This window comes from Melospiza melodia, chromosome 6, assembly GCF_035770615.1.
Source record: "Melospiza melodia melodia isolate bMelMel2 chromosome 6, bMelMel2.pri, whole genome shotgun sequence".
NCBI lineage: Eukaryota > Metazoa > Chordata > Aves > Passeriformes > Passerellidae > Melospiza > Melospiza melodia.
The window spans coordinates 53,173,431-53,189,927 of NC_086199.1; the positions used below are offsets into that span (position 1 = coordinate 53,173,431).

Genomic DNA, 16,497 nt, shown 5'->3' on the forward strand with positions numbered 1-16,497 from the left:
AGCTGTGGCTCAAGGGTACTGCAAGAGAACAACCCTTGGCTGCCACATGGCTGGTGACACCAAGGAGTGAAGGTCCCTTTGGGTCAATATTTTCATTGGAGTTTACAACCTTTCAGAGGAAACTGCAGAGTTACATCAAAAGGTTTGGAAATCCTGACTCTAGCATAAAAACCGGCCGAGACGAGGTGGGTTTCGATCCCAGACTCCTGCCTGCAGAACAAAAGTATTGTTTTGTTGCAATGAGGTCAGGGGCACCCTTATCACTGTCGACAGCCCCTGAGAGGAGGGCGCAGCCCGGGGGCGTCGGGCTCTGCTCTAAGGGAACACGGGCCAGGACAGCATGTCTGAAGATGTGACAGGGTTTTTGGTTGGGCATTAGGAGGAATTTCTTCACAGGAAGGGGTGCCCAGGGCGGTGCTGGAGTGACTCACAGTCCCTGAAGGTGTTTAAGGAAAGCCTGGACGTGGCGCCCACTGCCATACCCGCCATCACTGCCATATGTTGGTCATAAATTTGACTTGCTGATCTCAGAGGTCTTTTCCAGCCTAGTTGGTTCTGTGATTTTGCGATAAGCGGCACCAGAGCTGCGACCCTTATCTGAGGGCAATACCACCCTTTGGCCGGGGCGATCGAGGCGCTTCACCTGCTCCCTCACCAGCCCTCACCGGCTCAGCCATTCACCTTTGATCGCCTCCTTTTGCTGCGTGGGGGAGCCTCTCCAGCCGCCGTCCACCCCCGGCCCGGGCAGCGGAGCTCAGCCTGGAGCACACCGGGCGCGGTTTAGCCGCGAAGCGCGGCGTGTTTTATCCACGGCGTGCGCGGTGGGCTCCGAGGGGCGCGGCGGGGCGCTCGCGGTCTGGCGCCGGAGCGGCGGGCGGGACCCCGTGAGGGGCGCGCGGGGCCCGCGGCCGGCGGGGGAAGGCGCGAGCGGCGCGCGGGGCCCGCGCGGCCCCTGACGGACAGGACGGGGACGGGGCGAGGCCGGCGGCAGCGGCGGGTAAATGGGCTCCGCTAAACCGCCCGGCGCCCCCCGCCCGCTCCGCCCCGCGCCGCCGCGGCCGTTGGGGCGGGAGGGCGGCAGGGAGGGAGCGAGGGAGGGAACCCGCCAAAGCCCCGGCCCGAGCCCCGCCGGCGCTCGCCCGGCAGCGGGAGGCGGGAGGAGGAGGGAGAGGCCGCGCAGCGCCGCGCTCCCATTGGCCACGCGGGGAGCGGCGCCGGGAGCTGATTGGCTGCCGCGCCCGCCCCACCCGCCCGCGGCGGCTCCGCGCGTTGAATTCAAATCGGCACCGGGAGCGGCCCCGCGCTTCGGCCGGGCCGGGGCGGGCGGCAGCGACAGCGCTGCTCCTGGGGGCCGCCGGCGCTCCCGGACTGTGGGGTGCGCGGCGAGATGGGGAGGGCGCAGGGGTAGCGTCTTCCCTGTGTTTAAACGCGCCGCCGGCAGTGCTGATGGGCGGTGCTAGGCCGCGGCGGGCGGGGCGGGGCGGGGCCGGGGCCGTTGGGCGGCGGGCGGGCGCGCGCGGGCCGGGCCGGGAGGCGGCGGGACGAGCCCGGCGGCCGCGGAGGGCAGCGGGAACCGGCCCGGCACGGGGCCCCCATCCAGTGCCTCCCTCCCTCCTCCCGCCCTGCAGAGCCGGCGGGACCTGCGATGCGGAGCGGCGCGGCGGGTGTCGCCTCCTGAGGCGGCGGGAGAATGCGGCCGGCGGGCGGGGAGATGGGGGCCGGCGACAAGGTAATTCCTCCGGGGAGCAAGAGCAGCCGCCCCCCGGGGCTGCCGCTTCCCGCGGGGCGGTGACAGCTCCTCTGCCCGCGCTCAGCCCGGCTGGGGGTGAAACCGCTCCGGTCGGAACGATCGCGCGTAGAAACCGCGGGATGGCAGAAACCGAGCGTGTTTTTACCTTCGCTTTAATTTCTGTCCTCAACAAGAGCTCCTGAAACTTCATCTCTCGCGACCTTTATCCCCGGTGTCCGTGAAGAACACTTCTTCCTCCTGGCTGTCCTCTCCTCTCTGTTTTTCCCTTACGGAAGCTGTGCGGAGGAGCAGGGATAGTGATGTTCGGAGCGCGTTTGTCTCGGGCGTTCTGTGGTGCCGAGACGGAGAAGTTGCCACTGGGAGAGGGTCCCGCGGAGGTGGGGCGGCGCTGTGCCGAGCCCGCTTCCCTCACAATTCCAGGCTGACCGGCCTGCCCGGAGCCCCGGGCAGCTCCCCGAAAGGGGCTCTGGGACCCCGAAATGGGCTCCGGGACCGCCACAGACCCCAGACCCATTTCTCGGAGGGATTTACGGGGCCGACCGCGCATGCGCGGAGACGCGGCGCGAAAAGTAAAGGGGGAATAGGAGGGAAAGGACGGGGAAGCGGAGCGGTCCCGATCCCGCCCGGGCACCCCTTCCCTTCGCTCTCCCTTCGTCTTCATCCTCTCCTCTCGTGTTCTGTCTCGGCAAGCCCCGCGATCACATTCCACCCCTCACTCCGCTCCGAAGTTTGTCGGGAGCTTGTTAAAGTTCACTCTAAAAGTTAAGAGCTTGTTAGCCAACACTTCCATGACTACAAATACCGGGCTGGGCGCCGGAGTTGAGGCAAATATATTATAATTATAATATATATATATATAATATATAATTAATTATATTATAATAAGGATATGTTTTCCCTGACATGCACGCCGGTGTCTATTTAGTTCAACAAGAATTTATAAGCAACATCACACCCGCTCCCGGGTCATTACATGTTTCAGCTATTATTTATAGCTCTCTGCTATGCATTAACTTATGTTCTGATTTACCTCAGAGGAAGGAAAAGGAAAATTGCCCGAGAAATAAGTGCTAGGGGACCCGAGCCTTAAGCTACAGGCACAAAAATGGTTTCAGGGAAGGGACTCGGTTCCGAGTATGACTGGAACCCTTGACTTGGAGCTACCCAAAAAACACGATGGATCTCTGTCTCCCTTTGACTGTTATTGATAAATGGATCGTGGTACACCCGATTGTTCTTTTCATTGATATGCAGGAGAATGAGCATTCTGAGCCATGCAAAAACGTACTGAAAACGCCTTTGAAACAAGCGTCTACCTCACAGTTGGTACTGACAGAGAGACAGCCTGACTGTCAGTCTCTAACCACACCCCCAAAACCGAAGGAAACCCCTCCGGCAGATCCATGGACACCTACTTCCAACCTGAAGATGCTGATTAGTGCAGCCAGTCCTGAGATCAGGAGCAGAGAACAGAGAAGGCAACTGTCAGACAGTTCAAGTGAGGTCCTACAGACAAAACACTGTTTGCAGGTATGTTGAAAAGTATTTGTTTTCTCTCTTTTTTTTTTTTTTTTGTTAAGTTAGCTGAAGGCTGTTTATTCAGTATAAAAATATACATTGACTCAGCATATCTTTTTTAAAAGTTTTGGTTTTGGAGCATTTACCAAATATAATAATGATATTGACTAGCTTCATTCAACAGGTAGTGTTCTGGTTTTATTTCACAGCTGCTGAGGACAAAGGGAGAGCACTGGCCCTTTGCCAGTGCTCACTGTGAAGCTGTTAAATATCTGTGCTTATATATTGTCAAAAACCTCACAATCTCTTTTCCTTATTCCCTCTTAGGAGCACTTATTGGGGGATGAATATGAAAAATCTCAGCCAAGTCGCAAAGAGAAAAGTCTCGGATTACTGTGTCATAAATTCTTAGCTCGGTATCCTGATTACCCCAGCCCTTCACAGAAAAGTTACATTTGCCTTGATGAAGTCACTGAAGAGCTACGTAAGTTGGTGTTCATCCTATTGAATATTTCTTCATGCAAATTTGCCTATAACCTGCCATTTTCGTTAGTATATTTTTGCTCCATACAATTTTGAATGCTTACTCTGTTCTCAAATTTATTTAAACCCAGTTTTAAACTGCTAATTCCCAAAGCAATTCTTTTAGAATGCTGATGTTTCCTCAGTGAATTGAACTGAGAGAATCCGAATTCTGTTTCATATTGGACATCTAAGTTATTGCTTACAAATAAGCAGAGCATTTTAAACAGTTGCAGTTTTTTAAATTCAGAGATGATACCTAAGATTAGTGGTTAGATTTTTGCAGCAGGAACTAGATTTTCTCAAACTGAGCCCACAGCTTCCTGTCCGATCATGACATCAAAGCAAGGATCTTCTTTCTGTTCTTGATGCTATATTAACTTTCTCATTCTATATCACTGTCTTTTATGTTGCACCAATCATTTCTGCGGAGTCCACATTTCTAAGATCAAGCTGAAATTTTTTTAAATGAAAAAAGAATTATGGAGTTACAGTATTCTACAGCTTTTATATGGATAATAGTTTTAAAATTTTAAAGCTGTATTATTTACATTTTTGTATACTTTGTACAAAAGGACATATAATTTAGGAAATGTCTGGTCAAAACCAAGAGTTTATCAGACAAATGAGAACAGAAGAGTGTCACCGTGATATTTTATGAAAAACCTCTTCACCAGGATTTCTCCTGGGAAGCTTCAGTTTCTCCCTGTCTTGTTGCTTTGGAATGTGATTTGGAGAATTGTTTTAATTTAATGACCAATCCCAGTCCAGCTGTGTTGGACTCTCTGGTCAGTGATGGGCTTTTATTATTCATTCTTGTCTAGCCTTCTGATGTATTCTTTTCTCTATAGTTTAATAGAGTTTTAGTATATCATTTTCTTTTAATATAATATAATAACAAAATAATAAATCAGCTTTCTAAGAAATATAGAGTCAGATTCATCTCTCACCTCATCCTGGGGACCCTCACAGCACAACAGAAGAGCGTGCTAATAAAATGACAGGTAAAACGAAGTTATAAAACAGTTTCCTACCATGAGTTTCTGAGGTTATTTAAGGACACAGCCTAGAAGCAATGCAGTGAATAATTAAAAATGCTCTGTTTCTTCTAAAGCTGGATTGAAACCCATGTAATGGCGCTTCTGGCACCAGTAAATTTTAATGCTTAAGGAATGCTAAAAGCCAAGTATAACTCTGGAACAGCAAGTCCTTGCATATACGAAGCCAGATTTGCTTTCCTTGCTGGCAAGTCCTGGGAGGGCTACTTTCAGTTTATGCTGTGGAATTGGCAGAAATGCTTTGGAAGTATGCTGAGAGGAAGGAGAGGGCTCTGTGCTGCAGGTAATGCACAAGTTCAGGTGTGTCACACAGCAGAGCTGTCATGTTCCCCTTTCCCCGCAGATGTGGAGCGCAGGCGCATCTACGACATCGTGAACGTGCTGGAGAGCCTGCACATGGTGAGCCGCCTGGCCAGGAACAGATACGTCTGGCACGGGCGCCACAACCTCCCCCAGACCCTGCAGGCCCTCAAAAAGGTGGGGGAGGAGAACAAGTACATACAGCAAATACAGATGATCAAGAGAAGAGAGTATGAGCATGAATTCGATCCTGACGGTGAAAGGAATGAAGAAATGGCAAGTTCTTTTGGCTCAAGTGAGCAGTCAGAAATGTCTTTTGTCGAGCTCCCAGGAGTGGAATTTCGTGCTGGTAATAATTCTCTATAATGCCAAGAATAATATGTACTTGAAATGATAAATTTCTATGAACACGGGAGAAAAACATTTATTAGCCTTCCTTTTTTTTTTCTGAGGTGGTGCTGCCCCAAAGGCACCACAACTGTTTGTAGTAAGAAAAAGTGCTCTGCACTCTTTCACTTGTCTTATTTGTTCAGTTCTTGTAATTTGTTTCTACATCAGGTAAAACTAACAAATACGCCAACATATAATTCAATTGCCATTACCACTGAGTTGTTATAGAAACCAGAAGTTACTGCTGAATGTTATAGAAACTTGAAGCATAAATTACTCAATTGATTTTATTAATTTAGCTTTGATTCGTGGAAGAAATATTAATTAAGGGTTAAGCATCTTTAAGAGTAGAAGTTGTCAGACAATGGGAAGCGTATATGTGGGATACATCACTGTCTGTTCTTTGTAGTTAGACTTGGTATCCATCCAGTCATCTGTTTCTGGTCACGTAGGAACTGATTCTGGAGTCAGCACTGGCCCTGGTCTCTGTGTTATCCTTACAACTATTATTACTGACTAATTTCTTCAGTGGTTATGTTTGTAGCTGGTGTGTCCCTGAATACTTTAATCCTTTTTCCTGTCTGCTGCAGCATCAGTGAATGGCAGGAAATACAAGTCCTTACGAGTGATGAGTCAGAAATTTGTGATGCTGTTTCTTGTATCAACACCTCAAATAGTGAGCCTTGAAGTTGCTGCTAAAATCCTGATTGGAGAAGATCAATTAGAAGACTTAGATAAAAGCAAGTTTAAAAGTAAGTACAACAGCCAAGTGTAAGCTAAATGAGTTATCCCAGTACTACTTCATATAAGGAAAAATACTGTCTTATTTTTCCTGCCACAAATGTTTATTTGAGCCTCCAAAAACTCACTAAACACCTTCTACATTTTATAATTTTTGTATGGCTATTGATGCATAATGCCCACCTGAGAGGAAAAGTCCATTAAATCCTCCCTTCTGAAGTATTGTCACAAGCCTCCCTATTAGGAACAATTTCTCTTTCCTCAAGCAGCCTGTCAAAGTTTTCAGCATCATTTCACCAAAGATGCCCCAGAATCATGCAAAATCTGTGTTCCGTCCCCATAGCTAACTTGGTAGAAATCTAAAGAAATTCTGTAAAAATCTTGTGACCAACTTGCATGTCAGAGGAAGTGAAACCCTTTGCTCTAACTGCCAATTATTTCTTCATTCTTTTACCCTTCTCTCAGTTCCCTGCACACTTCTTCCCCTTCCTCTCCATTCAAATGAATGGTATTTCTAGGTCTAGGTCAGTAGACATGTAATAATTAAAAATGTGCTGCTTTTGAGGGATAGTTGTGGGTTTCATTGAAAATTAGACTCTTCCTTAATTCTAAGATTCCTTTGCTTGTCTGGGTTATTTTTTGTGTTGGTTTTGAGGGGTTTTTTGGTGGAATTGTGTCTATGTGAATACTGATCCTGTTGGTTTCAGTTCATTATTTCCTTTCCACTGCCTCACAGCAGCATAGAGATGGTGGGTGGCTACTCAGTAGGGTTTTTTCTTGCTTTTATTCTTCCATAAGAAGAGCCTGTCTCACAATAAAAGCATTTTCAGGATGTTCCATCTGTCTACCTGTATTTCAAGTATCAATTTTTATCAAGTTTTACCACATTCTTGGTTATGAAGCCAAAACTTCCATGACCTAAGCACATTCACTATGCTCTAGAACTCACTTGTAGTTTGACTTCTGGCTGAAACTTTGCCCTAATAGCTCAACCTAGAGACAGGGAAGATATGCAGGATGGTTATACTGCTGGATTTTGGTGTCTCTGCCCTCCAGTTCCCATGTTTGCCATTGCATGTGTGCACCTGCCTTTTAATCTACTTATATTTGCTACAGGATTTGTGTAGGTTTGATCATTGCACAGAAATCAACTGGTTTTGAAAATGTTCTTTTTTCCATATTTAGCATAATACGCTTTGCAGTGTCTTCTAGATCTGTATCTATGTCTTCTATTTTACATGTAAACTTTGTATCACAATATTATTTCATTGTATAAATACCTGTCCCACACAATTGTTCTTTTGATTGTTCCAAAGGCTTTTTCCTTTTAGCTGCTTAGTGTTACAACTTTTCTTTATCTGATACATGCTACTTGTTAATTGCAGTGCTACACTTTCCATTTATTTCTTTTATTTCAGCCAAAATTAGAAGACTTTATGACATAGCAAATGTTCTCAGCAGCCTTAAGCTTATCAAAAAAGTTCATGTTACAGAGGAGAGAGGTAGAAAACCAGCATTCAAGTGGACAGGACCTGAGGTCTTGCCAAATACTCAGGGTAGGTGTATGTGTCGTTTCCTTTTGTTCTGCTGATGATATTGATTGTTTTTTTAATTTTCTCTACTAGAAATTTTTGACCAAAAGACAGAATAACTAAGCAGGAAATCTTTTACTAGTCACATCACTGTCCTTATTACCACAGCAACCAATATGTATTTGCACACAGTGGATGTTCAGCTATTGAGATTCTTGAATTTCCATGTTTGCTGCTGTTGGTACTTTAAGAATTATAAGCCAGGCTCAAATAATTGCTTTTTATTACTGAATCTGCATATGATACATATTTTCTTCTTTTTCTGTTTTCCAGATATAAAACTTGAAGCCACTTCTACAACCTGTTCCCCACCTATTTCAGAATCCATTACTTCCAAAGAGCAGTGCTCAAAAGCCCTTTTTCCTTCAAAAGGAAAGCAAAACTTCACTCGGCATTCATCTCTAATAAAATTAGTTAAGAGTATAGAGAATGACAGAAGGAAGATCCAGTCTGCTCCAACCAGCCCAGTTAAAATAAGTGCCAGTACGTATTTTTTCATCATTTTTCTTTTAGAAACTTCTTTTTCTTTGTTTTTAAGTCAGATGTAGTCTTGCATTAAATATTTGGGCTTGCCCTCTTCTCACAGGACGTGTAGATATGTGGGTGGTGCCTCCTTTCAAAAATGCATCTTAAAAGCTGTCAAAAATGCAGAAATGGCTACAAACCTTCTGCTTGTCTAGAATCACTGAATATTGGATCTCCTCTGAACCTGCTTTGTTGTAGAAACTCTGCTTCGGGTCATACTATCTAAGCAGTTCTGTGTTCCAAAACCTGGCCAGACAATTACCTGGCCGTGTTCATGTTCTTGCTAGGGATCCTCCCTGGGGGCTTTAACATTGGTTTGGTGTAAGCTGATGTCCAGTTGATCCAATCACATCTGGGCTGAGTTTGAGGATAAGTTACCTCATTAAATGTTACACTACATAATGCAGTTGCCTCAAGTTCAAGTTAGATTTTTACTTTGAATTTATGAACTCACTATTTTGATTTGTTGTTCTTCTCCTCCAACCAGGTACTTATCAAAGTTTACCAGTTTTCCCAAATACAATAGCTCAGTTTCCAGCAATCACTAAACATCAGCTGGAAGGACAATCCAAGTAAGTTTGCACAAGTTTACAAGTTTACAGGTGAGAACAAGTTAAAGTTATGCTCAGTTTGAGTGGAGTAATAGCCTGCAAAAACCAGTAAGCTTGAGTACTGCAGGCTAGTTTTTAATTTATTTTCTCTTTAGTGGATTGAGAAGTACAGGTTTATGTTAACTTTTATATTACAGAAGATAATTTTTTAGAACATTGATTTCTGCATGAAGGAATTAAAACACATTTGGGATGTTTTTGTTTGTTTTTTGCTGAAGGACAGCAGAGGAGATGCAAATGAAGTGTGCCCTGTCCTCGCCTGAGGCTGTCCCCAAGCCCGAGCCCTCTCAGCAGCCAGCTCTGAGCCAGCCCCTCGGGGCGTGCCCTGCCAGCCACAGCTCAGTGTCACCAGTCATCCTCCCTCACCCTCAGTCTGGGGTCTCATATGCCATCTATCTGCACCCTTCCCAAGCCCACACGGTGACCACCTACAGCCCAGGCTTCATGCTGCAGCCTCTGCCCTGCGCCAGCGTAACTGGAATGAAGAGTAGTAACTCAAAAATATTAAATATAATAACCACTGAGGAAGGGGACACTCAGAGGGGTCCAGATGAGCCTACAAAGTCCTTGGCAGCTGAAGAAAGACCTGAAACAAAATCAGAAACTTCATCTCAGCGGTGCCTTAAAAGATCACAAGCACTACCAGAGAGTAATTTAATTAAAAGGCGTAAAAGTGATGAGGAAAGCCTTGATACTTCTTTGGTAAGTTAAATTAGTTTTAAAATGCCATTTTATGGCTTAGTAATGTTGCCACCTACTCATTTTCAAAGTGAAGTAGGAGCCTGCCAGTGAGTGTAGGCGTTGTAAATAACATCAGGCTCGAAGAGATGGTGTTTCATTTGCTATGCTGTTAATGTTTGAGGGGGCTGGGGTTTGCATCTAAGGAGACAAAGTGTTCAGGTGTAGAGAAAATAAAGCAGCTCACCAAACACTATGTCAAAGCTTACCTATTGGTAAATTATTTTGGAGTAGGTCAGGTGGGGAGCAAGGTTGGAAGCAAGAGATCTTCAAGGTCCCTTGAATTCTAGGATTCTGTAAACTTGCTGGCATCCCTTCTTGGCTTTAGAGGTGTTAGGAGGGAAAGTGGATGTATGAAAGTCAATGGACAGGGAACATGCCAAAATCCTGATGCCTTCTAAATATTCCCACCCAGTGTTGGTTTGTTGTAGGCATAATAGAACAGCACATGAAGAGAATAACAGGTTCAGATAAACTTGATGTATATGGAGAGACTGGGGCTGGGTTGCTTTCTACTCCTCAGTTGCTGATTGTTTTAGCACAAATCTGCTGTAAATTTGGCTTGCTGAAACAGCCATCATATGTTATGGGTGTGTTATGACAGTGCATGCTATTCCACATCCACTAGCTGGGAAGAAACAAGATGTGATAACATGGACCTGGCTGTCCTAGGGACCAGAAATTTTTAAAGTACAAACTTGGGAATGAGGAGGAAGTAAAAAGCTTTCTTTCCAGTGTTTAAGAATGTATAACTACTCTTGTAGGGTTCTAATTGAGACCATTAAGCCTTACAACACCTGCCTTTCTTTTTGTATGTGCTTTCTTCAAAGGGAGAATCCACTAAGAATGAAAAACCACCTTCCAATAGCTCACAAACTAATCATGAAATGGACAATGTCCAGGAAGAGAGACAGAATGAAACCAAAACAGATCAAAACATCGCAAGTTGCTGTGACCAATGTACAAAAGAAAATATTCCAGAGGATGAAGATAAAATCAAAACAAAACAAGACATACCTGTGGCATTTGCCATTCCTGCTCCTGAGGTAGGATTTGTCTTGCCATTCCCTGGGAAGACACTACTTGGAGTCTCTGCAAAAGAAACAAAACTACAACAAACTACTCCTACATAGGTTGTCTTTGGCTGAATTCACTTTGATGTGCATTTAAAACTTTATTTTGAAGGAATGTAGGATTTCTGTTTGTGCATTTAGTACACAAAAAAGAGGACACAAAGAGGCTCTCAGGCTTCCATTGGAATGAAGGTCACACCAAGGAGCTAAGGGCAATAATGAGATCCCTTACCTCCCCCATCCTTTCTTTGCATATCCTTACTGTCAGATGCTTGGAAACAGCATCACATGAAACTCTCTTCATCAGCAAAATTCAGTATTCTGCAGTTAAGACTGTTTGCTGTAGAGAACCTGAACAGTTCTGTTGACAAGAACAGAATATGTAAATGCAAAAGTTTTGCCATCCAATGTTTGTTTTATGAAAAATACAATCCAAGAATGAGGTGATGTGATGATTTACTGGGTCCAGAATGTTTCTTCTGCAAAAAATGGTATTCAGTATCAGGGTTTCTTTTCCATCTGGTCAAATTGCACTGTGTTAATCCCAGATGGATTTCCAGTTCCCCACCAAGAGTATCAGCTGGAAATGGAGCCAGCTGATTTCTGTGTGGTTTTAATTGAAAGACCATGTCCTTGAGTCTGTTGTGTCTCTTTTCAGACAGAAAGTAGTACAGGCATGGGATATGGCATCCTGGGGACATGGAGGATAAAGAATAAGAACAAGGCAAGGGAAGGTTGCAGTTTTGAAGAAGAGTTTTGGAGTTTGTTTATTCCATGTTTGGGCTAAAGATGTGCTGTCTCTTTCTCTCTCAGACTTTTTTTCCATCTGGTTATCTTATTCCTCTGACTCACTGCACCCATGGCACCAAGGCAGAGTGCTCCACCAAAGAGAAGGCTGGGGTGTGCTCTGTGCAGCACACAGCCTACAGCTCTCCCATCACTGGTGAGTGCCCAGGGAAACAGGCACGGGGGCAGCTCAGGAGCCAGGAGCAGCTTGTCCCAATTGCTTTCAACACCTGATGTTTCTGTTCCAGGTGTCATTCCAATGCCAGCCTCAGAACTGAAGACAGTCAATATTCCTGCTTTTCACATAACACCCTTGAACATAATGCTGTCACCAAATTCCATAGCTGCTGCACCTGTACTGAGCAACTCGTGCCTCAGTTCGAGCAGTACCAGCTCTGCCCCCAACCCAAGCTCTTCAGCTCTCAACTTTATGCTGCAGCACATAGGACTGATACCTGCTGGTGTGCAAGTTCCTGCAAACCCCGTTCTACAGCACGTGCCAGTCTCTTCCCAATCAGAAAATATCAGCCACAGCTCAGGGAGCACAAATGTGCAAGAAGGGAAGGTGAGTTAAAACATTGCAGCTCCACCGTGGTGGGTTGAGTGGGAAATGCAGTGCAGTAATTCCCTTACAGCAGGTAAAATTTATAAATAAACATTTCTTTTTGATCTTTAGAAATCAGCACTGCCCAAAAAGAGCTAGCAGTGAAGGCCAGCCTAAGTACAGTAGAGATGAGAGGTTAGCAAGGAAGATAAGTGACTTATTTGTGGTGGAAGTGGAGCCAGCTGGAAGATGACAAGATGTGAAGAAACAACTGTTTTAGAGGGAGGATTTTACATATCTGAGAGATATTTTAATAATCACAAACTGACATTGTGCTTATAAAAAATTGTTATTTTCTTTTCTTCTTGATACTTTCCTACTCTACCCTCAAGTTCTCGTGTGTAATAATAGCTATTCTTTTAATAGGATAGGATTGTACAGGATTTTAAATTTTTTTTCCCCCCACAGGAAGTTTCTCTGTATATTTCATGTAATACTGTATTGCCTAATATCTGTTTGTGTTAAAAAAGAAGGGGATTACAAAAACCATATTTTTATGTATTTAAATACATATGTAAAGGAATGCAGGTATACCCTTCTCAGTAAAAAGTTCCGTTTTTAAATTTCAGGGAGAAAAAAAGTTTGCTAACATCCTGTAGAAACTTAGAAGTAGTAGAACTTACTTTTTATTCCCCCATAAATGAAAGTAACTTTGTCTTTTCTCTTCAGTTCCTCCAGCCAAAGGAGCCTCAGGAGCCTCAGGCAGTCACAGAGAACTTTTTCCGCACACCAGGAGGGCCAAACACAGAACCTGCACTATCTGCAAACTCAGATGGCACCCAGAGAACCTCTCAAGGAACTTTATATATTCCTCAACGAAAACTTGAAGTTTCAGAAGACTAATTTTGGGATAGGGAATTTCTGATTGTGTTAGCAGGCAAAATTGCTGGTAACACACTGCACATATCTGGCATTGTATGATGGACAATGGTTTGGACGTGTATTGCCATGACCTCAATGCTGGAATAGCCTTAATTGATGCTTTAGAAAATAAAACTGACTCTTAAGGAGAAAGTTAATGCCTAATGAATTTTTCCAAAAGGCTTACCTGAAGTATTTAACAGCAAAGTTATGTATCTAGTGGGATTTTTTGTGAGCGTGTGTTGATTTCTTCTATGCAAAGTAAGATGAAATTGTCTTTGTACAGAAAGGTACAGTCTATCAGTCAGTACAGATTTTGCACCAAAAAAAAAAAACAGTACTGTGAGTGTGTAAATATTTTATGTCATAGCAAAAAGGCCACAGGTAAAGTGTTTTGCTTCTGTGTTTAATAATGCTCTTTTGTAAAGTTAGTAAGAAGCACAAAAAAAGCTCCCAAATTTTCTTAATCATTTTTATATAAGTTAAGAATTATTTATACTGTATTTTTAAATTGATTTGTTCAGATTAAACTTACATAAAACTCTACAGTGACTTTTTCTGTTTGATCAGATTAGATTACCTAAGTTACACATTGCATATGCATATATTGCGTATTCACTGGCATCTCAATTCTTTTTCTGCCAGGCAGGGGTTGCTGTGTTCTGAAGGAAGGGGAGAAATGGTGTTTTGTGAAAAAGTTAATTAAATAACTCTGTAAGTTCTGCACTCTTATCAGTAGATACTACAACTCCTAAAAAAAACAAGTCAGAACATCAAGTCAGTCACACAGGAACGTGTGTCAAAATGTCACAGAAGTTTCAAACAGGTTCAATCAAACCACTCAAATTTAAATATGGGCAGCAATGTCTCATGTACACTGAAGGGAGAAAGATGACTCCTCATACAGTTCACACTCAGATAACAAGTAATAGCTGACAAATTGAATAAAAACACAGAGTATCTGCCTTCCCAGGTGAAATGTGCCTGGTAGACCAACCTGGGATAGAAGAAATGGTAGCAAGCCCCAAGATTCAGGCCTGGACTGCACAAAAAAATATAATTAAAACAGCTACCCCAGTAAAACAAACTCATCTGCTCTTTAATAATGCAAATACACCTGACAGAATATTTCACTATTGAAATATTCCTAAATGAGGGGGAAAGAAGAATAAAAGCTGGAAGCGGGAAGAATTCTCACTAGAGCACTGAATAGATTTTTCTATTCCAACGAGATAACTGATCTTTCTTACACCTGTTATCAACTTCGTTCTGGAATATAAAGGCAAAGGTTTTAGAAATTTGCATTACTCAGCAGAAACAAACCACCCCTTTCATTTCTGAGCACCACAGCTGACAGACTAAGAAACTAGAGTACTTAGGCTTGGTGAAATGGTCTTGTCACACATTTTGGAAAGCTGAGCATGTTTTGGAAAGCTGAACATATTTTCTGCCTTTCTGCCCAGCGTCCCTTGGCTCCTGACACACTGCAGTTGCTTTTTCACCAGCACTTTTCTTGCTGCGTGCTGTTTCTGCAGGCTGCAAAGATGCTGCTCTCTCAGCTCCAGGGGTCTCCTGCCCCAGCAGAGCTGCCTTTGTCCCTGGCAGCCCAGCTCCCTGCCCTGGGTGCCTGCTGAGCTCTGGGGCAGCCCCTCTGAGCCCCAGCTGGTTTGCTCTGGACTTGCTGTGCTCCAGCTCTCAGGGCAGGGCTTTAATCCCTTCCCCTGATCTATAGAAAACTCTACTTTCCACTCCAGTTCATGCATATGCAACTCCAGTTGTGTGTCTTGAGTCTTCTAACCCCAGGTCCTGCTAACCACAGCTGACCTGGAATGATAGGGAATCCCAGGTACCTGTATGGATCCAGCTGTTCCTTGGAGCTGTGATGAGCCTTTCAGCAGTCCTTACAGGGGCACACAGAAATTGTAATCCTTACAGGGGCACACAGAAATTACAGATTTTACAATCCTTACAGGGGCACACAGAAATTACAGAAATTAAAATCCTTACAGGGGCACACGGAAGTTACACAGCAGCAGAGAAATCAGGCAGCACCCAACACCAGGAAAACTAAAAGTTCATCACCTGCATTTTCCCCTTAAATCCTCTTCCAAAACCAAAGGGAAAATACTTACATTTTGGGGCAAAAGCTTCCTTCACAGAGTTCCCTGCAGCTGGGTATGGCACAAATCCATCCAAGTACACGATCTATAAAATAAGAGTGAACATTACAGAAGCTTCATCCCTCTCAAATGTCAGGGGTCCTAATGTAAGTCACCAAGGGTGCCAGCACAAAGATTTAAGAAGCTTCTCAGTGCTTCCCATGTATTCCAAGAGGGGGTTCAGGCCTGCCCCTCCTTGCTGTCCTCGTACAAGGAACCCTCACAGCACACACTGCACCATCCCCTCTGCATTTGGCTTTGTCTGATACAGAATAGTTCCATCAACTATCTGGGGAGAACCACCCAGAAGGGATGGAGGCCAGCTCCTCTGCTCAGGAAAGAAAGAGTCCTTCCATTTTACACCAAGGACCTGTCTCTGCATTATAAAATCTGTGCTAGACTCAACAGCAAACAGATTTATAGGTTCCCAAGAGTTTTCTCAGCAGCCTCAGCTAACAGACCCCTAAAATCTAGAGTCTGATGTGGATTTGGCATCTAATTTTCTTATGCTGCCATAAAAGTCCCCAGGTTGAGACTTTCAGCTTGAGAGTTCTGGTGTTTAACCCCTGGGATGGGCCCTTTCATACACAGCTAAGTCCACGATCCTGGACAAAGTTGCTAAATTCAGGCATCTGCTCAGAAAAATGAGAATTAGCTTCTAAACCTCAAAAGCTCCTAAAATAAAGCCCTGTAAAAAAGTTCACACTTTACTGCCCACATCTCTGACACATCTGCAGCCTCATCCATTTCCAAGGGGCTCAGTCAGGCATGGCAAAGATAACTGCAATAATTACACAGGCTAAATATTATACATATTATCTACCCACCTTAATGCCTAAAACCAGTAAAAAATGGAAGATTTAGGTAAAAGCATAATCCCCTGTATCCTAGAAGGAAAAATATTTGTATCCTTCAAACCATGAACTGTAGAATGCAATGCTATTTAGTTTAAAACTGTTGTTTTCCTGGAAGTGCTACAAACAAGTATCATTATTTTAAACAATTATTTTGGTAAATTACTTTTGGCAACATGACCATTAATAACGAGATCGCCATTTCAAGAGCTGTTATTTTATGATTCACATTTAAGCAATGCAGCTGAGCAACTAGAAAACTTTAATCTTTATTTCTGATTTGTTAGGCTGCAGTCAGGAATGTCCTTTAGGTGTAATCCGAGGGGCTGCATTGTTGTCCACCTACTCACAAGCAGACACCAGGGAACAAAATGCCAGGCTTTTGTCAGAGGTTATTTTCAGCTTGGTGATAGCA

At 44.2% G+C, this 16,497-nt stretch overlaps 1 protein-coding gene across 1 annotated transcript; it reads left to right on the forward strand.

Annotated features, from left to right (window-relative positions):
• The first annotated feature begins 1,689 nt into the window (after positions 1 to 1,689).
• Positions 1,690 to 13,514, forward strand: E2F8 (E2F transcription factor 8). The gene is made up of 13 exons (XM_063159404.1): positions 1,690 to 1,729; positions 3,005 to 3,280; positions 3,596 to 3,752; positions 5,192 to 5,497; positions 6,129 to 6,290; positions 7,698 to 7,835; positions 8,145 to 8,354; positions 8,884 to 8,968; positions 9,226 to 9,709; positions 10,576 to 10,791; positions 11,632 to 11,761; positions 11,853 to 12,169; positions 12,878 to 13,514. Exons 1-13 carry the CDS (start codon positions 1,691 to 1,693, stop codon positions 13,049 to 13,051), a joined length of 2,694 nt encoding a protein of 897 aa, XP_063015474.1. The 5' UTR covers position 1,690; the 3' UTR covers positions 13,052 to 13,514.
• The last annotated feature ends 2,983 nt before the right edge of the window (positions 13,515 to 16,497 follow it).